This window comes from Girardinichthys multiradiatus, chromosome 1 (genome assembly GCF_021462225.1).
Source record: "Girardinichthys multiradiatus isolate DD_20200921_A chromosome 1, DD_fGirMul_XY1, whole genome shotgun sequence".
In the NCBI taxonomy this organism is placed as follows: domain Eukaryota; kingdom Metazoa; phylum Chordata; class Actinopteri; order Cyprinodontiformes; family Goodeidae; genus Girardinichthys; species Girardinichthys multiradiatus.
Genome location: NC_061794.1, coordinates 10,958,510 through 10,984,976, shown reverse-complemented (window position 1 = coordinate 10,984,976; position 26,467 = coordinate 10,958,510). Strand labels below are relative to the sequence as shown.

General features: G+C 39.6%; 2 protein-coding genes across 9 annotated transcripts in view; one reads left to right on the top strand and one right to left on the bottom strand.

Annotated features, from left to right (window-relative positions):
* The window catches only part of hdac7a (histone deacetylase 7a), a 76,198-nt gene extending 57,776 nt beyond the window's left edge, over window positions 1-18,422 (top strand). For all 8 annotated transcript variants that reach the window (XM_047369999.1, XM_047369967.1, XM_047369953.1 and 5 more), the window contains 15 exons: window positions 552-755; window positions 1,018-1,252; window positions 2,005-2,138; window positions 2,320-2,440; window positions 2,596-2,645; window positions 3,676-3,783; window positions 4,801-4,856; window positions 5,416-5,503; window positions 6,366-6,485; window positions 6,578-6,675; window positions 13,692-13,810; window positions 14,277-14,410; window positions 14,692-14,773; window positions 14,876-15,014; window positions 15,089-18,422. In XM_047369999.1, coding sequence (XP_047225955.1) covers window positions 552-755; window positions 1,018-1,252; window positions 2,005-2,138; window positions 2,320-2,440; window positions 2,596-2,645; window positions 3,676-3,783; window positions 4,801-4,856; window positions 5,416-5,503; window positions 6,366-6,485; window positions 6,578-6,675; window positions 13,692-13,810; window positions 14,277-14,410; window positions 14,692-14,773; window positions 14,876-15,014; window positions 15,089-15,131 — 1,731 coding nt within the window. In that variant the 3' untranslated portion in view covers window positions 15,132-18,422. The remainder of the gene's footprint in view (window positions 1-551; window positions 756-1,017; window positions 1,253-2,004; window positions 2,139-2,319; window positions 2,441-2,595; window positions 2,646-3,675; window positions 3,784-4,800; window positions 4,857-5,415; window positions 5,504-6,365; window positions 6,486-6,577; window positions 6,676-13,691; window positions 13,811-14,276; window positions 14,411-14,691; window positions 14,774-14,875; window positions 15,015-15,088) is intronic.
* Window positions 18,423-23,439: 5,017 nt separating this feature from the next.
* On the bottom strand, window positions 23,440-26,111 carry LOC124872125 (twist-related protein 2-like). The gene has a single exon (XM_047371841.1). The coding sequence runs from the start codon at window positions 25,659-25,661 to the stop codon at window positions 25,017-25,019; it is 645 nt and encodes a 214-aa protein (XP_047227797.1). The 5' UTR covers window positions 25,662-26,111; the 3' UTR covers window positions 23,440-25,016.
* Between the last annotated feature and the right edge of the window lie 356 nt (window positions 26,112-26,467).

Below are 26,467 nucleotides of genomic sequence, written 5' to 3'. Positions count from 1 at the left end.
TATTTTAATTTTTAAAATGTAAACCATGAATTATTTACCTTCGCCTTGACAGTTGTGTTCTACTTTGTGTTGGTCTTTTACATACAGTCCCAATGAAATGCATCAAAGCTTCTCTTTGCAATGTGAGAGAATGTGAAAAAGTTCAAGTGGAACTACTTTCACAATTTCTTGAATCTTTGTATTTTGAGCCACTGTAAAAATGTGTAATTCATATATTTTTTTATATTCCGGGAGTTGAGCTTTGGGCTGTGGTGATCAAAGCTCAGACTGTCCTCACTATGTTGTGTTGATCGTGATTCTCAAACACTGTTTTTTTTTTTTTTTTCTGAACATCTCAAACTTGCTGTCATACATTCCTCAATGATTGAATTCACTTTATTTGCTGTATGGTTATTTCAGACTTGATTAGAAAAAAAAAATCCCTGTTTTATTAACATCAGTAGTACATCAGATGTGATTTGCCTTGTTTTTGTGTATTAGTTCCCCCTCTGTGTACCAGTTAATATTGTTTTTCATATCATGAATAATCTTTGAGTTGCATCTTTTTGCAGCTGATGTCAAAGACCAGCGACAAGCCCAGACTGCATCAGATCCCATCTGAGGATATGGATTCCGAGGATGGTGGTGGGACTTCACCCACCGAGACCAGTTACCAGAGCAGAGTGCGAGCGGAGTCGCTGAGAGAGGCAGAGCCAGCTCGATCCAAGGCCCACGAAGAGCAAATCAACCTACAACATGCACTCATACTCAACCAGGTTTGGAAAAATCACTAACTTTCATACAAAGAGAGGCAGAAGATACAGGGGGATAATTTGCTGTTTATCTTTAGCCCTATAGATGGCGACCTAACCCCTGTAATGTCGTTTCTGTGCTTCACTGTGTCTTATAGTACCAAACTGTCCTCCTCTGGAAGAAGTACATGCAGCTGCTCACCAAATACACAAACTAAAGCTTAATGAGCCCAATCCTTAACATATTTGAATGTCTTGATGATGCTCTGTATTTTTCATCCCCCAGTCATTGCTATATGAACAGCAGAAGCAGCTGCAGCAGATGCATCAACAAATGGAAACCCTGGCTGTGCCTGTGTTTCGCAGCAGCAGCAGCGGCGGTGGGGCAGCTTGTGGGTTGGGCGTCCATCGGGCCCTGTCACGTACACGCTCTTCCCCGGCCTCCACTTCGCTGACTCCGCCTGAGACTGCCCTGAGCCTGACCGCACAAGACTGTGCCAGCAAGCCCCGCTTCACCACCGGTGAGTCAGATGTCCTGAATGAAAATTAAATAATAGACAATTCTTTGTGTTGTACCCTAAGATTTTCCATTTTAGGAAGATTTTAACTTTTCAGGGTAAATCTCTCCTGAAAATCTTGAATTGCAGTAGGGGACAGCACAATATCATTCTAAGGGCTGCAAATGGCCCGTGGGCTGCACAGTGGACACCCCTGATTTACACCATTTCATATGATTAAACCCTAAATGCAGCTTTGTATATTCATTTTTGCCTATTGTTTGCAAGAAAACCCAGTCAATTGCTACTGAAAGAACTTTTTCTTTTTAGTTACTGATATTTGAATCATAATGCAACGGCTAAATGATGAAAAGAATGTGTTAATATAAATATAATGTGACACAAAGTCTCATTTCTCTCAAGTACAAAATGACAAAGATAGGAGTACACATTATGCAAGGAAGGCAGATCTCTGTTGGTCTTTATATGTTAGGAAAAGGCTACAGGAATGTATCCAATTTATTTAAATTGCCCAAATTTCCATTCAGTAAACAGCAAAAACAACAATATATAAAACAGCTGGATCTGTGATACACAAGGCTGGACAAGGACCTAGGTTCAACAAGGATCTTGTTTTTCATTGTATGAGAGAGACAGGTTGAAAACACTGATATGTTTCTTTCTTCCGGCCTCAACAGAGAGAAAATTAGGTGTGTTTTAAATATCTTGCTGAACATTGATCATCGTTTTGTTGATTTGCGAATATGTGTGTCCAGGGTTGGTATATGACTCTCAGATGCTAAAACACCAATGTGCATGTGGAGATAACAGCAGTCACCCAGAGCATGCTGGGAGAATACAGAGCATCTGGTCACGGCTGCAAGAGAGAGGCCTGAGAGGGCAGTGTGAGGTACAAACACACGCACTTAAACACACACAGTTAGGCTTTAATGGATGCTTTTGCATATATCTGTCTATAAATGCCCGTTTACTTTCACTTCCCCTTCTTTTTAAGGCTTGCGCACGATACGCTCGCTTCACCTATTTCTACAGAGGTTATTCAAAGAAGTCTTTACGTTGTGTTCTTGCAGAGTATTCGAGGTCGTAAGGCCACTCTGGAGGAGCTGCAGTCTGTCCATAATGAGCGCCACGTGTTGCTTTATGGCACAAACCCACTTAACAGACTGAAACTGGACAACCGCAAACTGGCTGGTAGGTCCTGTACCACACTGATAGATTCAAACATTTTAAAAGTACGTTCCAATCTCAAGGCCACTAAGTGTCATTTAAGGCTCTTTATTACAAATAAATCGTTCCATGTTAAATAGATTCATGTTGGTATGATGTCATTGTTTCTATTTTTACAGGAATCCTCTCGCAAAGGATGTTTGTGATGTTACCATGCGGCGGAGTTGGGGTAAGTGAAAACACACATCTCTGACTGAAAGTTGTGTAATACGCCCTGAACGCTGTGTTGATGAAAGATGATATTGTTTTCAAGAAAGACAGAAAAGATAGAAACGAAAGAAGGACATCAAAGAGAGAAAGTCCGTTTTCTCAGCCCGGTGCTGTCCTTCTCCCGACAGCCCGTGTCGAATCATGACAATCCAGACTAATGAAAGCAATATGTCCATGACCGGGGAGGAAAAATATGCCTAGGATTTTTACTGTTAGCCAGATGGGCAGCTACACCATTTATACCAAAGAACTAAAACGGAAAATAGAATTATGGAAGGTGTAACTATAAAATGGTGACATTGAGGTACATTTTCTGTGAAGCTGTTATCAGTAGTAGTTCCCTTACCTGTAGTTGACAGATGTAATATTACAGTGAGCTTGTTAGTGAAAACAAATCCTCAGTGGTGGAAGGCTAACAGCTAGCCTCCCTGTTTTAGAAGATTTTAGCTATTTAAAACAACTCAAATTAAAACAGCTTATATGCACAGAGTACAGCACTACATTACCAAATATGAAATATTACATTTTTTAAGACAGTTACGTTAACGGAAACTGACAACTTAATCCATTTGCATGAACAGTTTGTCATGAGTCTCCCTGGATAATTTCTAAACAGCTGTTGTATGAATAACAGCCTGATGCAAATATATAGCTGGTAGTGTCAATTAATGTACTTTTAATGTAGTCTGTAGTGTTACTGTAGTCTTTTAAATGTGTAGACATTTAATATCCACTTAGATAACATGTAACACGGATAAGAACGTTTGAAGTATTTTAAATAGCTGAAATCAGCTGCCTTCTGACTAGTCGTCTGACTATGTAAGAGAACTATTACTGATAACTTCACTGAACCTCACTTCAAAATAAAGCTATCCCTTTAAGTCACATCAGTGCACAAGTTTAGTATTTTAATGAATGAATGCTATATGAGGTTTCCCAGTTATAGATGAGTGTTTGTTTAAATGCTGATATCTTTTTCTGCTGGACAGGTGGACAATGACACCATCTGGAATGAGTCGCACACTTCCACAGCATCACGGATGGCAGCGGGCAGCGTCGTTGAGCTGGCTTTCAGGGTGGCTAAAGGAGAGCTCAAGGTTAGAAACCAAAGCCTTCACTCATTTAGTGACACTGCTGCAAAAAGACCATATAAAACAATTAATTGTTATTAAATCAAATGTTTTCTTCAGCTACATTTAATGATTAAACCTGATGTACTTACAGTAAAGGAGAATTTCACCACTGGGATAAAGGCATGGATATCCTGCATAAAATTCTTGCAGATCATTTTTTTCACTTTTCTGCACAAAAAGTGTGCCAACAATAAAAACAGAGGGAGTGGGGGTTGCAGTTTAATTAGAACATTGCAATGTCCTTTAATGTATATTGTGTTTTATAACTTGGATGGGTGATATAGACTTCAAATTTTAGCACAATACTTTGTGGTATTTAAAGCGATAACAATAAAAATTCATCAAAGTCTTTTTGGTTAGAAATCTGCCACTGCATATCACCAGAGCCGAATACAAATACCGCTTTAAAAACAATAATTCCTTATTACTAAACAGGCTTTGTCTGTACACCATTTACTAACCCAGATGCACTAATTGCATTCAATAATACTTTTAATATTTGCAGATGCTCTTTTGGAACCAACAGTGGAAAAAATAGTTTAGGCAAACAGATAAACAATCATAGTCATTTATTGTTATCATAAATCACAATTTTTAGCAGGATCATTGTTTTTCCCAATAACGATTAAAGATACAATAAATACTCATCCCTAGTTTTACTATACATTCATTTCCTTCTTGGCAGGAAGTGGGTTGTGTAGTGAAAAACAAGGTTGGGGACAGTGTAATAGGTAGAAAGAATAGCATCTATTTATGCCATGACTACTTCAGGGTATTTAGTGTTCACCAAATGTCTTAAGATTTGTTTTACTGTAACTTGTGAAGATTATTTAAGATGAAAAATTGAGTGAAGAAAAAAATATCCTTTTAATGCTTATGATGCTATGACAGGTTTGAATACAGCAGAAATATTGCAGTGTGCTAACATTACCGTTATATGCAGAAGGACACAGGTTAACACTGTCTTTATCTTTTGCACAGAACGGCTTTGCTGTAGTCAGACCGCCAGGACATCATGCTGACCCGTCCAGTCCAATGTAAGTGTGTACATATATGCTGTGTGTTGGTGGGTTTCAGACACATAAACAATCCAACCACATGGACTTTTTTCACCTCATTGTTTATTCAGCAGCTTCTTCCTTTTGGAATCTAGAAGATCCTCTTTCTTTTATGTTGTGTGGTCACACGTTTTCTTTAAAGAAGAGTACAGCTGTGAAAAATTTATTAAATAGCATTCACTTAAATCCCCATAATATTTTTTGTTTTACACAAATTCCTCAGAAGGTTATGCTGATGCTATGCATTTTTCATTCGCGGTACAAAGAAGGAAGATTATTGTTGGCACACCACCTCCTACCTGCTTGTAAATAATGCTTGGATTCTCAACATAGCCTAACTGAAACATGATGATAGTTTAAAAGTTCATTAAAATTCATTTGCATAAACCTCTTTGACGTTTGTGGAGATCTTTTTTATCGGCCTCTTTTATCGGTCCATAATTGTAGAAAGAGACGTCCATTAATGTTTCTGTTCGAACTTAATTTGAACTTTTTTGTGTTTTTAATTTACTTCTAATTTCCTTTCTTTATCTTTCAGGGGCTTTTGTTATTTTAATTCTGTGGCCATAGCTGCCAAGCAGCTCCAGCAGAAGCTCAATGTCAGCAAGATCCTCATCGTTGACTGGGTAAGATGTCTTGTTTAGTCTGTCAGGAAAATCAAAGGTACCATGTTTTTCGGACAATGAGTCGCTCCGGAGTGGCATGATTAAAAGAATGCATTCTCAAGACGGTAAAAAAATATATATATCTAACACTATACTATAAGTCGCATTTATTTAGAAATTAATTTCACAAAATTCACATCCAGGAACTGACACTTAATCTAGAAAGGCAAGTTATTTACACAATAGCACACAGAACAGGCTGAATAAGTGTTCGGTATGTCAACGTAACGTATTCACTTCAGTAGGACCTTATCTATGTTGATAAAATCTCTATGAACAAAGGTTGATCGATTGATTAATTGATTGATAATATGATCCAATGACACGCTGTCAACTGTCAACATTGGCTTGGATGTTCAGGCAGTTTCTGACACACCGTTGTCCGTGCCCTGATAGAGGCGGTTGCGTTGCATGAAGCGCTAACACCAAGAAGACCCTCCTGCAAAGTCAATTTATATTCATTTCCATGGCAACTACCAGGACGTGCAGACGTAACTGCACCGCTGACAAGCCTCTTCTGGCAGCACATTGTTCAAGCAGCATATAGTTGTCACACGCCTAATGCCCTCTCGCAGCTGTAGACTGCAGTGTTTACTCCTTGGTTCATGTCAGTATGAGTTAATATTTTAATACATGTTAAATTCTATATATTTTGATATATAAGTCACCCCTGGCTATAACTCCCAGGACCAGTCAAGCTATTGAAAAAAAACTGTGACTTGTAGTCCCGAAAATATGGTACTCCTTAGACAATCTTCAGTCTTATTAGTGCATTTATATCCCTGTGTAGTTACTTATTATTTCCTGAATGTTTTTTCAATAGGATGTTCACCATGGTAATGGCACCCAGGAGGTGTTTTACAGCGACCCCAGCGTTTTGTACATTTCTCTTCATCGCTACGACGACGGAAACTTCTTCCCTGGCAGTGGTTCACCTGCAGAGGTGGGTAAAAATTAGTCTGAACCTTATTGAAAAAGAACAAGGAAATAACAAAGGAAATAACATCAGTTCTGATCATGTTTTTTTGGGTTTAGGTTGGTTCTGGTGCTGGCGAGGGCTTCAATGTGAACTTAGCATGGACTGGAGGACTGGAGCCACCCATGGGAGATGCAGAGTACCTTGCTGCGTTCAGGTAGAAGCAGCTTCCTCTTCTTTTCTACAGTGCAACTCTGGCCTCACTGATACAGTTAGTTTAGCTCTAGTATATTGGTGCCATCATTTCTCCACCACCTGCATTGACATTTTTATTGATTGGCATTGGAAGAATCCACACAACTTTAATGAAAAAATGTCCCTAATTTCCTTCACACCGGGCCACAACATACTCAGTCTAGCTAATCAGTCTCGGCTCCACATTGCCTCTAACGTACTTCTGACGTAATTAATAATCTTTGTCATTTGGAGAACATATGTCAGCTGCTCCATGTTCTTTCCAACAGCCTCAGATGTTTTACTATAAATGCTCTCCAGACCTCAAGTTCTGTACGTTGCAGATGCATAATTTCCTGATAGTGGGTTGGGTAATTGTCATTGGTGGGTGTGTAGCACCAATGACGTTTCAGTCGTGTGGTCTTTTTAATTGTCTGCAACTTCAAACTTGGAGGAAGCTGGGGCAACTGTGTGGTTACTAGAAAAGGGCCACAGTGGAGAGTTGACAGATGCATATGTGCATGATTGTGTTCACATACACTGCAAACAGAACAAATCCAATATTCTCAGATTCCTCTAATGGATGGGCCAAAACCCATACAAAGTAGTTGTACTTTTACTGGTGATGTGTTTTTCTTATGAGTCCTGATCCTTTAGAGGTGTAATTCATGTTCTACCTTTTAAAATAGTCTTCAAGCTAGTTTTAGCAATATTTAACTCTGACTCTATGTAGCATGAATCTGACCTCTGGGTTTACTGCACTGGTAGAAAGATGAGATTTTCAATGTGAGAGAGCTCCCACTGCAGAGCGTTTCTGAGACAGAGCAGATCACCTTCATAGCAGCAACAATAAATGTTCAATTTTCTAAGTATGTAAAATTGGCCTGTGTTTAGCAAGAGCATAGAACTAAAACATTCACATAATATTTGGTGACACAAAACAATTTGTAAGTTATTACCTGTAATTGTTGTAAATGTGGGAAGAAATTATTTATAGCAGCAAATAATAGCTGAAACATATGACCCAGAGCCGGCCCGAAGCATCAGCAAAAATAAGCTGCCTCTTCAAGCTCCCAGGACCCCTTAAATTCTTACATAGTATTTAATGCAGACAATGTTTTATTTTTGTTTGTAGTTCTCTTTTTACATTAAACATGTAAATAATTTGATCACAGACGATGTGTTCCATCCAAAAAAGGGTTGGAGGGAGACGTTGCGCTAGACTTTTTCATTAGTAAAAAATAATCCGGTCACAATCTATTTTTTCCTGTCACTTTATTTTTTTTAAATGATAGTACCGTAATTAAAAATGCAATAGCCTTTATTTTCATTCATTTTAATTTATATTCAGTCTTAACAATCTGAACAGAGATTCCACATGAACCAGATGAACACATTTAACTTCTTCCCCGCAGTGACAATAAACACTGACTGTGGTCCCAGTAACTACATGTAGACAATGAAATGAAACAATTGCACTTCAACTATGAAGAGATCACCGGCTGTGGCCTGAACGCACACTATCACAACTTCCTCCTGGTCAACATGGACCTTAATTGCGGACTTGTATGTTTGTGATCAAATGTCTGGAGTTTGATTGCAGCAGAGGCTTTTGTCATGAGGTGACTTTTGCCTCGGACAGACAACTTCTCATGGCTGTTTTGATGTTGTTGTGGAGGCTGAATCCGCACTCTGCCGCCACACCAGAGACTGATGAAATTACAAGCGCCACTTCAGCCAAAGTTTTGATATCAGGTAACATTTCCCCAACTGAAGTGATCAGAGGTTGCCAAGACTCTTCCTGGCAAGCACTCGCTTCAGCGGGAGGAAACAGCTAATTAATTTGCTAACTCGCCACCAAGTGGTCAGGCAGGTGAATTACAATCTGTCAAAATAACTGATGGCAATCAGATTCTTCTGTCACCGAAAATGTTCGGTTAACACAACCCTTGATCTAGATACTGACATTTTTTGCCCAAGCTTTGCAAAACAGCTAAAAGCTCAGTCAGATTGGAGGGAAAGCATCTGTGGACATCAATTTTCAGATTTTGCTCAGATTCTTAATTGGATTTACGCCTGGGTTTTGCCTGGGCCATTCTAATGCATAGAAACTGTTTGACCTAAACTGTTCCATTATGTCTGTGGGTATACGTTTAGGTTCATTGTCCTGCTGAAGTGTGATCTTTCACCCCAGTCTCGGTTTTCTCACAGGATTCCCCTGTTTTAAGGTTTGTCCATTTTCCCATGCACTGTGACCAGCTTCCCTGTCTCTAATGGAAAAAAAAAAAAATCCCACAGCATGATAATGCCACCATCGTGTGTCACCATAGGGATAGTGTGTTCAGGTTGTTCAGGGTTAGTTGTCTGCCACACACACTGTTTTGCATGTAAGCCATACGTTTTAATGTTGGTCTAATCTGTTCAGCTCCAATATATTTGAAAGTGATCTATTAAACATGGAAGATTATAGCATGCAAGCTGAAAGCATGCTATTGTAATAACAAAGCTGGTTACAGTTTTAGCCTATTTTTATCATTTTATTTAAAATAATGAGTTGGAGGGTTTTTAATTAAAATGCACTCTGCATACTGTATTAGACCCTAATAAGGTGCTTTAAAGGATCAATTTTCTTTCAATTAACCATAAAGTCCCCACTTTTCACCACCTACTTGTTGTAAGGCTGCAGAGCCAGTTTGTTGTGTACAACTCTTTCAAAGGTTTTGTGGTTTGCATGTAAAAAGTATCTTAAATGGAATGTTTTTATGAGGAAAGGTTTGTGTGCATTCAAGCTTGAAAGAGGCTGCTTTGCTGCATTTTCACCTTATCCTTCACTCCTACCTCCCCACCCCCTCAGTTTCCATCCTGCCAAGCTTCACCAATAACCGGCATGTTCCCCCTCTTCCTGTCCTCTCTCCTTATTGATCTTTAATAAGTGCTCCCCACCTCTCCTTTAACCTCATCCCCTCCTTCATTCTTTCCATCAGGATGCCTGTAGTTACGCTGTCCGGGGGGACCATGGCAGTTTTTAATTGGTCCACAGAGAAGGTGGGGTTGGGTTTTTGCGGTTTACTCGTGTTTATGAGTGTGAGTGAAGTGTGCTCATGCTCTTTCTTGTGTTCCACAATGCCTGTTTTAAGGAATCCTTGAGAAATCAAAACTTTTCTGGGTTTGTACAATCTATGTTTATGTTTCTATGCTAATTCGGAAACATGTTTGCACTTGTCATCTCTGTGCATCATTGTGCCTCTGAGCTCATGTTGTCCATTTGTATGGTGGTATGAAGGGGGGGGGGGGGGGGCTGATCTCCTTAGTCCCGAGGCAGAATAATGAAAGTAAATGGATCCCAGATGGACTGCTTTTCCTCTCTCTCTCCTTGTGTGAGGAGACGTGAGGAGAGTGACAAGCCTCTAATGGGAAACAGACCCGCGCTCCGCAGCTTTGAACTTCGCAGACGTGCAGCATGGGGCTGCAATAGTCAAGCCTCCTTCCACCTCTGAGGACCAACGCTATTTTTTCCCTAACAACAACAGCATTGAGGAAATATGCATCTGCTCAAAGTCCGCACAGAACATCTTGCATAAGAGCTGACAGCAAATCTTACTCTGTCAAGCGGACCTGTCTCACTTGAGGCACTGCAGCTCATCCAACAGCGAAACAATAGTCCTTTGTAAATGCTGTTTGAGCTGCTGAGTTTGGGATCTGCCACAGTTTGTGTCACTTGTCAAGTTATTGATTCTTTAGGCTGGATCATAAATATTTGTTATCTTCATGGGACTGTCTAATTAAAATGCTGACATATCAGATGATATAACTTGATAGTCTGCCTATTAGGTCATTATTTACTGTTGAATTGACCTATAGTTGAAGACGCACTTGGGGGCTGCCATTCCGTTATGCTTATAATAGCTCCTTTAATGTGTGTATTTCCTTCTTCTTTAAATTATTCTCCCACAACATTACATTTTAATTTTAAGTGTCCTTGTAAATATCAGAATGTTAAAAATGCAGTGACTCTAATTTTGTTCTTTCTTGTTCTCTTACCTTTATTTGAAAAGGTTTGACGGTTAAAATGTTTTGAAATTTTGTATAGTAGAAAGTCGTAATTTCTTCTATTTTATCTTCTAAGTCACCTTGGAGAAACTCTTTATGTTCCTGAAACTAAATTAACATACTTGTTCATACCCCTTAAACTTTGTTCATACCCCTTAAACTTTATCACATTTGATCTTGTTACAACCACAAGCTTTAATGCATTTTATTGGGATTCCATGGGATAAAACAAGGCAAAGTAGTGCATCATTGTGAAGTGTCCTGTGATAGACTGGGGACATGTCTAGGATAATTGCGGGTTTGGAGGAAAGGGGTAGCTACTTAGTTTTTAACATTTTTATAAAAAGCGTGGCTTGCATTTGTGTACAGCCCTCCTGATTTAGCACTTTGTAAAATTACATAGTGCTGCTAATGGAGCTGCCAGGGGAAGAAGAGCATCCCCTCAGCATAATGATACCAAGACCATGTTTTACCGTGGGCATCCTATGCTTATTGTAATGTGCAGTGTTATTTAGGAAACCCTGTCTTTAACATGTTTCTTGTGTTGCCTACATTAGTTTTGGCAAACTTTAAAAGGGACTTATAATAATAATAATAATCAATTTTAATCCTAATTTTCTTTCAACCATGATATTGATTATTTTGTATGAAGGCCAAATGTATAGAGGGCATAATTAAGTTGTTTTGGAAACAGATTTATGCTGCGTTTAAATTAAACACAAACCCGAATTTAGTAATGAAGTGGCTTCTAAAGGAAATGTTTTGCTCTGACTTTTATTTAGGGATATCAAAGTGAAGGGGGCTGAATACAAATGCCTGCCATTCTTTTTTGATTAATTTGTAAAATTGTAATGACCATTTTACATACATATTTCTTTCCACTTTAGAAATATTCGTTTACTTTGTTATGGTACAGTACAGACCAAAGGTTTGGACACACCTTCTCATTCAAAGAGTTTTCTTTATTTTCATGACTATGAATATTGTAGCTTCACACTGAAGGCATCAAAACTATGAATTAACACATGTGGAATTATATACTGAACAAAAAAGTGTGAAACAACTGAAAATATGTCTTATATTCTAGGTTCTTCAAAGTAGCCACCTTTTGCTTTGATTACTGCTCCGCACACTCTTGGCATCCTGTTGATGAGCTTCAAGAGGTAGTCACCTGAAATAGTTTTCCAACAGTCTTGAAGGAGTTCCCAGAGATGCTTAGCACTTGTTGGCCCTTTTGCCTTCACTCTGCGGTCCAGCTCACCCCAAACCATCTCGATTGGGTTCAGGTCCGGTGACTGTGGAGGCCAGGTCATCTGGCGCAGCAACCCATCACTCTCCTTCTTGGTCAAATAGCCCTTACACAGCCTGGAGGTGTGTTTGGGGTCATTGTCCTGTTGAAAAATAAATTATGGTCCAACTAAACACAAACCGGATGGAATAGCATGCCACTGCAAGATGCTGTTGTAGCCATGCTGGTTCAGTATGCCTTCAATTTTGAATAAATCCCCAACAGTGTCACCAGCAAAGCACCCCCACACCATCACACCTCCTCCATGCTTCATGGTGGGAACCAGGCATGTAGAGTCCATCCGTTCACCTCTTCTGCGCCGCACAAAGACACGGTGGTTGGAACCAAAGATCTCAAACTTGGACTCATCAGACCAAAGCACCGATTTCCACTGGTCTAATGTCCATTCCTTGTGTTCTTTAGCCCAAACAAGTCTCTTCTGCTTGTTGCCTGTCCTCAGCAGTGGTTTCCTAGCAGCTATTTTACCATGAAGGCCTGATTCACACAGTCTCCTCTTAACAGTTGTTCTAGAGATGTGTCTGCTGCTAGAACTCTGTGTGGCATTGACCTGTTCTCTAATCTGAGCTGCTGTTAACCTGCGATTTCTGAGGCTGGTGACTCAGATTAACTTATCGTCCACAGCAGAGGTGACTCTTGGTCTTCCTTTCCTGGGGCGATCCTCATGTGAGCCAGTTTCTTTGTAGCGCTTGATAGTTTTTGCGACTGCACTTGGGGACACTTTCAAAGTTTTCCCAATTGTTCTGACTGACTGACCTTCATTTCTTAAAATAATGATGGCCACTCGTTTTTCTTTACTTAGCTGCTTTTTTCTTGCCATAATACAAATTCTGACAGTCTATTCAGTAGGACTATCAGCTGTGTACTGTATCCACCTCCTGCACAACACAGCTGATGGTCCCAACCCCATTTATAAGGCTTGAAATCACACTTATTAAACCTGACAGGGCACACCTGTGAAGTGAAAACCATTTCAGGTGACTACCTCTTGAAGCTCATCAACAGAATGCCAAGAGTGTGTGGAGCAGTAATCAAAGCAAAAGGTTCTACTTTGAAGAACCTAGAATATAAGACATATTTTCAGTTGTTTCACACTTTTTTGTTCAGTATATAATTCCACATGTGTTAATTCATAGTTTTGATGCCTTCAGTGTGAAGCTACAATATTCATAGTCATGAAAATAAAGAAAACTCTTGAATGAGAAGGCGTGTCCAAACTTTTGGTCTGTACTGTATGTGCCATAAAATCTCATAAAAACAGTTGTAGTCATAATAAGCTTTAATCCTATGAGTCCTGTAGTAAAAGGTTAGCTTCCTGCTTCTTCCCATTGTAGTTTATATAGTATAAATGTTAGAGGGGGAAAAAAGTGACTATACTAGTGTAATTTTGTTACATAGTAGCTGATTCAATTTACATTGAAAACATCACAAACATGCAGTCAAACAGGTGCTGCATGATTAACTCAGCAGACATTTTCTTTACTTTCTGTTAATTGATAAAACCAAAAATAAACCAACACTCCTTCAAATTCCTTGGAAAGAGTTTAATGTATGAACACTTATTAAAAACCTTAGAGGGGTACTACAATCATCCAATCCTTGCTCCATGAAATGACATGGAATATCTGTTGTTGTCCCTTCAGGTCTGTGGTGATGCCCATTGCCCAGGAGTTCTCTCCAGATGTCGTCCTGGTGTCGGCCGGGTTCGACGCCGCTGAGGGAAACCCTGCTCCGCTGGGAGGGTACAAAGTCTCTGCCAAATGTAAGCAGAATTTCTCACCACAGGCAGTGGGGTCTTGTTATTTTTGGCCAAAAAAAACTTGAATTCCATTAATTTTATTATAGTTTTTGGAGCTTGATTGATAGTTGCACCTCCTGTCCAGTATGGACCAAAGAGCAGGACCATGCCTCACTTTATTTCTTTGTAGTTATTTCATAGTAATCAGCAGCAGGTTTGTTACTATGCCATAATTTATGAAGCATATATGTTTATTTAAAAGATCTGAAAAATGGTGGTAACATTAAGTAAACAAGACACTGCTAAACATGGAAGCACTGAGCCAGGTGTACTTTCTATGAGGAAGAAAAAGATTAAACCAAGTTAATAGCAGCTATTGCTCTTTCACTGTTACCATAACAGTAACTCTTGGTCTTGTAAATGCAGCTCACCTTTCTAATTTACCTTGAGACAGTTCTCAAATGACTATTTTTGTGCCTGTGTCCCACAGGTTTTGGCTTCCTGACCCGCCAGCTGATGTCTCTCGCCGGCGGCCGCCTGGTTCTGGCGCTTGAGGGAGGTCACGACCTCACAGCTATCTGTGATGCCTCTGAAGCCTGCGTCAGTGCACTGCTGGGCATACAGGTAAGGAATTCTGGGTAATAGAGTTCCTTTACCAATAATGCGCTCTTTAACCCAGTTGGGTTTAAGTATCTATATTTAGTGCTAAAACTCTTTTGAAGGTTAAAAAAAGTCCAGTGCAATGAGCTAAAACAATGATGGCTTTTTTCTTAGTTTTGGTCTTGTTGCAGATAGAAGTTGTAAATAATTGGGAATTTAAATCATACAAGCAGTTATAAAAGTCAATATTTGTGCTAAAGATTTGACATTGATTTTTTTGTGTCTTGACTGTCTGTCTCTTGCAGGATGCAATCCCAGAGGATGTTCTGCTCCAGAAACCCAACGCCAACGCAGTCCACTCCCTCCAGACTGTCATTGAAATACAAAGTGAGGAGAAGTAACCCTTTTATTCTCTGCCTTTTCTTGCATTAGCGATTAGTATCCGCCATTTGGGATATGGCACTGATAAGATTTGTTTGTGTGCTGCAGGTCAGTACTGGCAGAATGTCAAGGCCCACAGTAGATCGGTGGGTCTGTCATATGTGGCCGTTCAAAATAAAGACTGTGAGGAAACAGATGCTGTAAACGCTTTGGCGTCACTCTCTGTGGGAGTCATGTCCAACAAGAGGTACAGCCCCTCTTACACATGCGAACAAACACTCATATACAGCTTCATTTTATTAACGTGTCCCTTTCCTCCAGGCTCCTTGATGACCCCATGGAGCATGACAGTGACTCCATGTAGGAGAATCTACAGAACTCACCTTCAAGAAGTGTGCCTCACCAGCAATGACAATTTTTTGCAATGACAATGAGCCCCCCCCCCACTCCACACCAGTTAGCCTTCTTCACACTCAAGTACACCAGCCGGCACATGATGCTGAAACTCAAATCTGGTAACCACTTGTAGCACTACCTACATCTGAGAAACCTTCGGAAACCTCACCAAAGAGCAACACAAGTCTATTCTAACAGACTTATCATCTCTTCTGACTGGACTGACATTCCATGCAAAGAGCCATGTGACATAAAAACACGCTGAAACAGACAGATTGCAGTTCTGGAGATCAGCTCTGATACTCCTTGAAGCACTGTGCACCAGCAGCTGATTTAATGCCTTAACTTCCCCTTTTTGTAAAGCCCATCATCAGGTTTCATGGTGAGCAGACTTTCAATGACAAACTCTCTTCTCTTCTGCCACTTTGCTTCACCCGTGAGAGCTGAAGCAAAAGCTGACCAAACAGGATACTAAACTAACCTACTGTGTGACATCAGGTGACAACTCATATGCTTGACGGATAAACACGAAATAATATCACAAGAAGAAGGAAGGATAGAACCACAAGAAGTATACTGAGACAGTTTAACCACTAAACCATGACAGTAAAGAACTCAAGGAAATGAGAGTGAATGAAGACACAAAATGGACAACTGTGGTTTTTATTAAAAAAAAACAACAAAGAACAACTGTCCTTTGTTGTTTTATTGCACTGTTCATTCCTTAATGTGAACCATAAGAAATTCCAAAGCTCTGGGATCACACAATTCCTCTTTGTAGTTTTTTTTTCCAAGATCTGGATAAAATAGTGTTTATTTTTTTTCCAAATCTTATTTTGTTTCTTACTCACTCTTTTTATGCAGGCCGAAATACTGTAGAGTTTTATTTCCTGCAAAGTAAACCATAAAAGAGTTTATTTTTTCCACTGCTGTTCAGTGTCTTATTCTGTCTTGTATACAGACATAAAACTCATTCCGACATGTACAAAGCAAAGATGAACTATTATTGTACCACTAGTATTGAATGATATATGTTAATGTTTATTTTTGAGACTAAAGGTGTGATCATTCCACCCTGGCACCACTGAAGATTACTGTGTTGTTTTATATAGGCAGTACTGTTGCTGCACTTAACACGAAAAGAGATGCACCGATCAGATTTCCGTGGCCGATTTCCGATCTCCGATTTTTGTAAAACTCTCACCAGCTAATACAGATTTTACCCAATTACATTTTCTGTTGAAAACCTACACTTTTTAATTTTATTTATTTCAGCAAACAGAAACAAACAGACATAATGGCTGCAAGATCAAATGCAACAACTACAAAATCGCTCACCCAAAAATATAAGTACAGTGTTGACATGACATTGATGATGTTGGGACCATAAAAATAGCGCCAATTCACAACACATGTTGTCTCAAGACACATTATAAAGACAGTTAAATCGAATCATACAGATTCCAAGTCAAGTAAATAAATTTCAATAAATCCTAGTTATCAAACAATGCAAATTCAATTTTTTATTTATATTGGCTAAAAGGTTTTATATCTAAGGAGAAATGGTCTTTCAACATGTTACTGGAAGTTTGCTAATTTTTAGGTTTCTACTCTTACATAACAACTTCCACACCGAAGAGAGTTGTAATTAGTGCAACCAGTTGGTGCTCATATGTGGTGGGTCAATTGAGCTAAAAATCTGACGATTCCAGTCACAAGCCGGTTTCTCAGTGCATCTCTACACACGACCCAAAGAAAATCTGCCTTAATGCAACCTACTCTTGGCAAGGGGACTACTTTATGGGAGTGACATGAGACAGGTCTAACTTTTGGATTTGCTTCACATATGCAGTCTTTTCTAAATTGTTTGTTTGTGAGTACAATGATTTAAGAATGGGTTGGTTTTTTTTTTTACATCATCTTTTCAAAAACAGTCTCGCTTTAATCTAGCAAACAGGTTTTGTTTGTTGTAGAAAAAAAATTTGTGATTTTTCATGTCATGTTATGCCATGGAAGCTAATACAATTTGTGCATTTGATGGTTTTTGTGACCTCGCTCTGTTCAGGACTTTGCATTCCAAACCTAAAGAAAACAAGATTGTGTTTTTAGTTTTGTTGTGTAATAAAATGGAGTTAGTCAAACTTTGTTTAATGCATCCTATGTTAGACCAGGTTTGGATGAGCCGTATTATTGTTGGTTTAGACGAGAGCTGCAGGTGGCTGAGTGTAATTTCTGGACAAAAAAGTTCAAACTTCTCATAGTGTGCACTTCTAGACACTAAACTCCTAAAATTAATTCTGGCAAATGTGGCTGGCTAGTTTCTGTTTGCAAGTTTTTCCTCGGAAATCCTAATATTTTAAGCTTCTAAGAAAATTTGACAGTATAGTTATGTTTAACTCCTCCTGTGTTAAGATATGAAAGAGATTTGAACTGAAGAAAATATCTGTTTGTCATTCAGGCAGAAACTGCGCCGGGATTTCTTGTAATCAAACCCTGCAAATTTTCTTCCTAGCATAATCCCTCAAATCTTCTTTTTCCTTAAATAAAGTCAGAAGATAAACATATTTATGATCTTGGTGCAGCAAAGGTTGGGCTGTTTAGCAGAACTGAGATGTGTCTGTTTGCAGAGAGCCTTGCTGTTTTGTAATGGCAGTCTTGTTGGAGTTTGTTCCTAATTCTTTTAAGCAGGAGGTGTCAGCATTGAAACAAAACGCTGCGTCTGGCTTATCCAGCATGGCCAGCAACTGCATGTCGTCTATGAGGTAAATGACGGCTGTGATGTATAGCGAGCAAGCCAGGGTCAGTTGTTGATTGTGTGTGCACTTCTGTCATGTGTTTTGTGCATGCGTTTGCAAGTATTAAAGTGTCTGATTGTTTCCATCAAATGCTGTAAATGACATCTGTATAATACTAGTATATGTCTTACGAAGAGGCTGGTTCTGCCTCAGCTCTGAATTCCTTTCATTACTGATGTAATTTGTACATTCTTCTTAAAGAAAGACGCTGTAAATAGATACTCTTGAGACCAAAATACACGTCACACGTGTGCCTTGATGCATTCAGTAGCATGTGTATTGGTAGTTTTTAACTAACTGGACTTACAGTAACTTTGTATCTCAAACATGACATTGAAATCTTTGTTTCATTCTTACATAACTTGTATTTTCATTCACATTTCCTACCAAGTGTATGTATAGAAAGATTGTCTATTTTATACTTTTTGCCTTTTCTTCTTGATTAAAAAATGTTCTGCTCTAAAGCGGTTTTCATCTTTGATTCCTATACAAATATGCATTATAGTTGACCTCTGGATATACAGTATTTTGACCTTAAAACCAGAGTCCATTTTTAATTAGCCTTTTTTACAAAGTGAAAGTATTCACATCCCTCAAACCTTTTCACATTTTGTTAATTTACAACCACAAACCTCAGTGTATTCTGGGATTTTTATTGTGGCATGCCCAAACAAAGTAATGCATAACTGCAAAAGAAATTGTTAGATGGTTTGAAATTGTTATCAAAAAAATCTGAAAAATGTGGCATTCTAATGGATTTAGCTCCTTTTACTCTGATAACTTTAATTCAATTCAATTCAGTTTATTTATATAGCGCCAATTCACAACACATGTTGACTCAAGGCACTTCACAAAAGTCAGGTACAAACATTCCAATGAATCCTAACAATTGAAAAGTTCGGTCAGATTCAGTTACTGGATAAAAAGTTTTTCTATCTAAGGAAACCCAGCAGATTGCATCCAGTCAGTGACTTGCAGCATTCCCTCCTCCAGGATGAGCATGTAGAGACAGTGGACAGTCACTGGCGTTGACTTTGCAGCAATCCCTCATACTGAGCATGCATGTAGCGACAGTGGAGAGGAAAAACTCCCTTTAAAGGCCTCAGAAATTTCTTAAAGAACATTATTGAACAATCAACCTCATTAGGATCATCAGATAAGTCAGGGAAAAAGTTGCAAGGAAGCCTAGAGCAGGGTTAGGTTATGAAACATTATTCACAGCTTTAAATTGCAAACCAGCCAAGATATGGCAGTCCAGCTAAGCAAACATGCAAGCCTATTAGTCATGCACTGCGCAAACCTGGACTTTATGGTAAAGAGGTCAGAAGGTCATTGTGGAAAGAAAGCCATCAGAAATCCTGTTTTCAGTTTGCCACACAAATGTGCTCTTATCAGATGTAACCAAATGTGAACTGTGTGATGAAAAACTGTCACTGCTCATCACCTTGAGCACACTGTGAGTTAGTTAGCTGTTACAGTGACATGTGGTGTTGGCAGCATCATGCTGGGCAGATGCTTTTTTTAGCCAGGATAGGGAAGCTGGTTGGAGTTGAGGATGGATGATGAAAGATCGATGGAGCTAAATACAAAGCAATCCTGGAAGATTTTAGAATGGAACAGAGACTAAACTTCTTTTAATCCAAGACGTTCACTTATGCCACATCAGTTCATGTGTTAGACTTCTGGCAACACTTGAAAAATTAATTCACAGACACACTGAAGCACAGTTTATTCAAACATTTCATACTCTTTGATGTTAATTTTAGCAAGCATGTAAAGAGTCAATATTTAAAGTGTTGACCACATTGCTTCCTAACTTCTGCAGTTCATTGTGACATGAATGATATCAATGTCTGGGCCAAATCCTGGCTGACTGTGACCCATTCTCATTCATAATTGGTTGTTGTTTGTTTATCCACCTGTTTTGACTTAAAGTTTTAAACAGGGTTTAAATATTTGGAGTTTTCGGGCCAAAATTTCAGTGCTTTGATCTTTTACTTTATCTCTTTTGCCTTGTGATCTTTTGCTCCATCAGGGTAGAAAATGCCCAGGTCACCACTAAACTGAGCCTGCATTGTTGGAAACGGTTGCTCTTTTAGGACGTTTTGATCCTACTCTTTATTCATGGCAGTTTTTTAGGCAGAATTGTGAGTCAACCTTCTCTGTAGGATGAGAAGCATGAGTGTTGCCATAAAATCTTCAGCTCAGTGACCGAGCTAATGTACAAAACAGCTGCAGAAATCAACAGCAAGTGGAAAAATCTGTTGATAGAATTTATCTGTTGATAGAATTTATGGAATGCACCATAAATGGTGCATTCCATAAATTCAGCTTTTATGGAAGAGTGGCAAGAAGAAAGCCATTGTTAAAAGAAAGCAATAAAAAGTCCTCTTTACTGTTTGCCACAAGCCATGTTGGAGGCACATCACCTGAACACAACCTTCCTTTGGTCAACATGGTAGTGGCAGCATCATACTATAGGAATGTGTTTCTTTAGAAAGTACAAGGAAACTGGTCACAGTTGATGGGAAGATGGACAGAGCTAAATAGTGTGTCATCTTTCTGGCACCAATCTCCTGCAAATATTTAGCAAGCTCTGCACTGGTGGCAACATGACTCTGAAACTTACTCTTCAGCAGGAAATCATCCTTGCGCTTGTAGTTCATACTTGGAAAAGTAATGGCAGCAATCATTTCTTCAGAGAATACTGCTCACTCAAAAAAGAGTTTATTCACATCCACATGGGGTTAGGATCAGAATTCATTGGGGGTTTGGGACTGTTCATCCTGCGACGGCTCTGGTTGGCGGGCTAGTTTGGACCATGTAGACCCTTCATTTATACATGGCCTCTCCGGATGAGGATGGGGGTCGTTGGGGACTGGGGTCGGATCGGGGGGTCAGGGTCCGGGTCCGGGCCAGGGTCGATCAGGTTGAGGCACCAACCCAGGCTAGCCCAGCTCAGGTTCAGGTGGTCTGCCTGTCTCTAGAGAAAAGTGGACCGCCTCCTGGGTCCGCAAGTATGTATGGGGAGTGTGAGTGAGTGTACGACGTCCATTGTTGTTTGTCTTTATGTTGAGTGCGTGGTTGTGAGTGTTTTTATGTGTACGCATGAATTTGGGAATGTGTGATTGTGACTGTGTGTGTCTATTTTTGGTGTCAGGTTGGGTCTTGGACTGCTCCCTCTCCTGGATTAGTTTAGGCTGCTTGGGGAGTGATATGTCCCAGGGTCTCTGGGTCCATGGCTGGATCTGCTCGGGGTTAGACGGCTGCCGGAGGGGCCTGTGGGCTCGTTGCTACAGCTCCCTTGGGCTTCTGCACTGTGGCTGCTGGGTGGTTCCCCTGGGATTCTTCCCTGCTCTTCTCTGGGGGGGCAGCAGTACTCCCGGCAATGGTTCTCCTGGGGTTCCTGTGCTCTGGGAGGCCTTTGGATGTCTATGGCTCGGGTCTCCTCTGTATCTGTCCCTGGTCCAGAGGAGCAGGTGTCTGGCTCCTCACACTCGCAATTACATATTTTTATGGAAAAACCTTGTATACCCAAGCGCACTCACACTCAAACCCACAGGTGTTTAGATTCAGGTGTAAACAGATACACAAATGTTCTCTATTGAGCCACATTTACCACTAAATACATCTTGCATTCATAAGTACTGTGCACTTTTTGGTAAAATGCTGTTAATATGAATGTTTCTGCAGGTGTAGAAGCAGGCAGGGTGTTATCTTGTATTCTCCTCATCCTTCTTTCTCTCCTCCATTCTTTTCTCCTTCTATCCCTTTCTTTTGCTTATTTTTTTCCTTTTAGTTTCTGTCTCTATGTCCGTAACAATTAAGATACTTTCAAGGCAGTTTCTAATAAAGTTTCTTTTATAAACATCAAGCAGAGCTTTAAAGCGTTAGCTGTAATGCGCCACTTGTGAAAGTAAATCTGTTGGGCTTTTTCTTGGCACTCAGACAACAATTCTGAGCGTTACTCCGCCAGACAGGATACAGTTTAACAAAAAAAGAGAAAGCAGATGGCGTCTTTAATATTTTTTATTTAGAGTCTTCTATAACTTAATTCTTATGTTGAAATGTCATCACTTTCATAATTTAATTCCTGTTAAAGCCCCAGAAAACATCTAGCGGCCACTGCTGCTTCACTGAAAACATACAGTTTTAAATACTTTAGGACCAAACAGGCTATAAATATTCTGCACCTTGTAATTGCACATTAACTTTTCAGAGTTATTAACTGTTTGTGATTGACCAAGCAAAGGCACAGGGACCTCGTTAAAAAAGAGAGACCGGGAGGGTGGAGGGAGTAAGGAGAGCTGAGGGAGACAGTTTAACAAGAGAGACAAGAGACAGGAGACTGAGAGGGCGTGGCAGCAGAATAAATCTTTGCAGCGTTTATCGCCAAGTTGTAGAGAAAAGGAGAAGTTCAGGAAACTGTTGAGGATTGTTTTCACCAAGCAGCTTTAAGAGGGTAGAACAACCCACAGTAGGCTGTTTAAAAAAATCCAAAACATTAAATTATTTAATTTTTAATAGTAAAAATTTGATTTATGTAACAAACAACATATTTAATTATCACTCTATTTAATAAAGCTTTTTTGCATTGATCCTATGACCAATTCTTTGGTCAAAATGTGAACGTTGAACATAGCTAGCACTAGCTTGCGTTAACCAGGCTAATGTTAACTTAAGTGAACAACATGGTTTTCTAGTGTGAACTAAAATTATAAACACAACCCACTGACATTAATATTATTTATAGAGCATCATTTTACCATTTCATACTTCAAACTGAAACAAATGGCGGTCTGTAAAATATGAAAAATCGTCTTCTAGACTCTTTTCTTACTAATTAGACCTGCTCAGACATGGTGTTGACATGGGGCACCTTGACAACTCTGCTTACCGAGTTTTATTTAATTTTTTTTAAAGAGAGATGTCCGGGTTACTTGCTGCTTGAGTGCAGTCACAGCATGTCAGCGGGTGATCCTTTTGTGGTTTTCCAGGCAATGCAGGGAATGTTCACAATACCAAACTATTTAAGGTAGGTGTCCAAGGCTGCACTGAGGAAGACTGTCCTCAGTGCATCTTGAGTATGTTCACGCTTGCATTAAGATCACTGGGACTTATATCAATGTCAGGTGTGAATAGAGTCCTTGACCCTATGTTTGGTCAAAAGTGCCAACATATGTCCTCAACAGCATTATTTGGTTTAAAGAAAAATCCCTGCAGTTTTTGGTCTTCATATAATTGAGGTGAATGTACGTACATCTACTGTGCAAGATGCTTTTTCTGCCTGTTTTTAATAACTCTGTCAACATTAGCAAGTGTAAAATAGCACAATCTTTAAACTATGATAACTGATTTTTTCATTTTACAATGATAGCTATGATTTAAATTTCCTTAGAATAACATCCATTCATTCACACGATAAGCAAAACGACACAAATCCTTTATCCAGCCTGTAATGAATTGTCACTTATTGCCAAATCATGTGAGAGATCAGACTTTATTTATCAGCTGGAAGTAAAAAAAGCAAAATGTATTGAAAGTAACACAAATATGGATTTTTAAAATCTGTAAAGTTTACATAGGGTGCATTGTTATATATTTAAGATAAGTAGTTTTACCAAATAAAACCATCCCATATACCTGCTTCAAAGTAATTCAGACACAAAAGGGGCCAAACACATTGAAGATCATAAAAATGTACATATGATTTGCTTGAACAAATATACTTTATTTTATAGAAAAGTAATTCATAACATTTTAGTGGTCCTTTTGCAATATATTCACTTTTATCTAATTTGGATAAGGAGTTATTTTGAAATATCTGGCATCTTCTAACATGCCAAATAAATTAAGCCTTCTGAGAACACACTGGGCTGAATGCAGGGCTCAAAATAATTTTAATTATTCATCTTAGTTGGAAACTTTTCCCTGTGACTTGATAGGTTTCTGATCTTTTTGCATGCTGGAAATGAAGGAAGTAGTGATTTGTCATGGATGTGTTTTGGAACCTAACAACATGGCAGCTGAATTCCCTTTGTAGCTCTTTTGTTGAAATGAGAGCTAAGGTAAGAATAAATAATACCGTGTCGAGAATGCAAAATGTGATGTATACTTTTGTAATTCTTCTGACTAAACAAATACTACACAGGCATTTTTAGAACCAAGCACATAAAAAACATGCAATTTGTGGGGAATGCTTACATGCAAATGGCTACACCTATACACATGTCCATGTTTGTATGCATAAATCAACTCTCACCTCCTCCTTCACTCCCCATGGTTTATGCTAAGCCCAGTGGGGAGCCACATCAGCCTCCCCTTTGATGATGACACACATGATTAATGGCTTTAAAAAGACTGTTTGTTTTCATTACGCCTCGTCGTCAGCGAGCTGTAGCTGTATCATAGCTTTGTGCAATGCAAGCAAAATTTTAACCTGAATGAGAGGAAAATATTTCAACAGAAGTTTCACATTGGAACCAGGAAAAAACACAAAGGGGCCTGGTTTTGTTTTAAAGAGGCAGCTGCCTCTATTTTCCACTGTTACTCAAGTTCAGAGGTGGCCAAGGGATTCGAGGACTGGAAAATGAAAAGTTGAAAGGATTTGGATCAGTTTTCAAGTGATTATCATCTAAACCCTAAAGCTGCTTGGTTTTATATAAGGTACACAAATTTACTCTTGCTATCCCAAGACAGGAACAGACAAAAAAAACAAAAACTCAATATAAAGTATAGACATGGCTCATAGCATGCACATCTGATGAATGCATTGATAAACCTAGGGGAAACCAACATTCTAGATTCAGAACCTAAGAGAGATTGATTAAAGGCCTTCAGCAGAATGAATTTGTGTCATGTGGAGGAGAATCTGCAGAGATAAAGTCTATGAACTGAAATCTTGAATGAAGAAAAGCAATCAGTAAAACATTTAAATAACAACAATTCATAGTTAAATCAGGCTTATTTATTCACAACACTCCAGAGGTTCAAGGCTAATGTGGCTTACAGAAGAGCTGTTTCCTTCCCTGCCAACATTGTTGAACCTTCAGCCCCAGCTAGTGACTAGCAGACATGGTCGACCAGGCCCCTTCCATCCTCCAGACAGAGAAGGCGTAGCTCAGTCTCTCATGGGCCAGGTAGTTGCACCCAGCAAGCTTGCTATCCATCTCATTGCTCTGCAGAACCTGGTACAAAAAGTCAATGTAGCGGGATGCCAACTTCAGAGTCTGGATTTTGCTCAGTTTGTCAGAGGGAAGCGTTGGGATGATCTTGCGGAGCGAGGCAAATGCTTCATTCAGCGACTGGGTCCGCTGGCGTTCGCGGATGTTGGCGATGGCCCGCTGAGCATGTGGGTCCTCAAGGCCAGGGAGTCCTTCAGGACTGTGACTCGACACGGGAGAAAGTGAGGGGCTGGTGGAAGGCGGTCGATGCTGAGGGCTCCGTTTCAGCTTTTTTGGGCCTGTTGGGTTGTAAATTTGAACATCATCCTCTGGTTTGAGTTTTTCACTCTCTTCTGTTGAAGCAGGGGAGAGTCGAGTAAGGTGATCCTCTGTGTGTGAGCCCATCTGACGTTTACACCCGATGAAGCCCGGAGTGGCTACAACAACAGGACAGGCATTGGAAAGCGGTCTTGCCAGTTTCTCTTTGGGAACCACCCTTCCTTTAGGGTGCTCATCTCTGGACAGCTCATCCTCTCTCATGCTTGGCCAAACTTTTCTTCCCCTTCTCTCCTTTTAATTGTCGCGTGTCCTTCACTCTTGTGTTTATCCTGTTTTTTCTAAGGCGTTTTCTATGCTTTTTCTTTTTCCTCAATTCTGTTCTTCTTTAGGAGCTCCTTCCTTTGCTTTGACTGATCTTCTGTGGTTCTTTTTCTTGCAACTTCTCCCTGGAGTTTTTTTTAAATCAAGTTAAAGAGGAAGAGCCAGCAGTCAATGTCATTTTCTTCATCCACACATGTGGAAACCCGACAATGATCTCTTCCTGTCCCTGTGAGCATGCATTATGAAGCACAAACTTTCTCACTGAAGGAGCATGTGAAACAGCAGCAAAGTGAGTGTACATTTTTAAAGGCAGGCAACTGTGAATGTCTCAGCTTCCCTCCCACTCAGTTCCCTGATTGGCCTGAAAAGCATTTTAGGACAGTAGAGCGTCAGAACACAAGAGGAATGAGTTCTAACTGATAGGTCCAGTTAAGGCATTGAGGCGGAGAGAGAGATCTGTTGTGCAGCCAACCAGATCTAACCGTTGTGACGTTTTACTCCTCGTCCCAGAAGTTGCTGAAGTTTATAGGTTCCAGATTTCTTCCAAAGCAAGGCACTGCCTCCCCCTCGTTCATTGAGTCCTCACATCTCAGCACCAGTATTGCTGGGCTTTTAAAAATAAAAAAGAAATCTGTAAAGGAATCTTTTGTGTGTGTGTAAAAACTGGGCAAAATTCATCTACACCATCCTCCAATATTGGCTCTTCTGTCTTAATAAATAGCAAAATATGCAGATTTTATGCACAA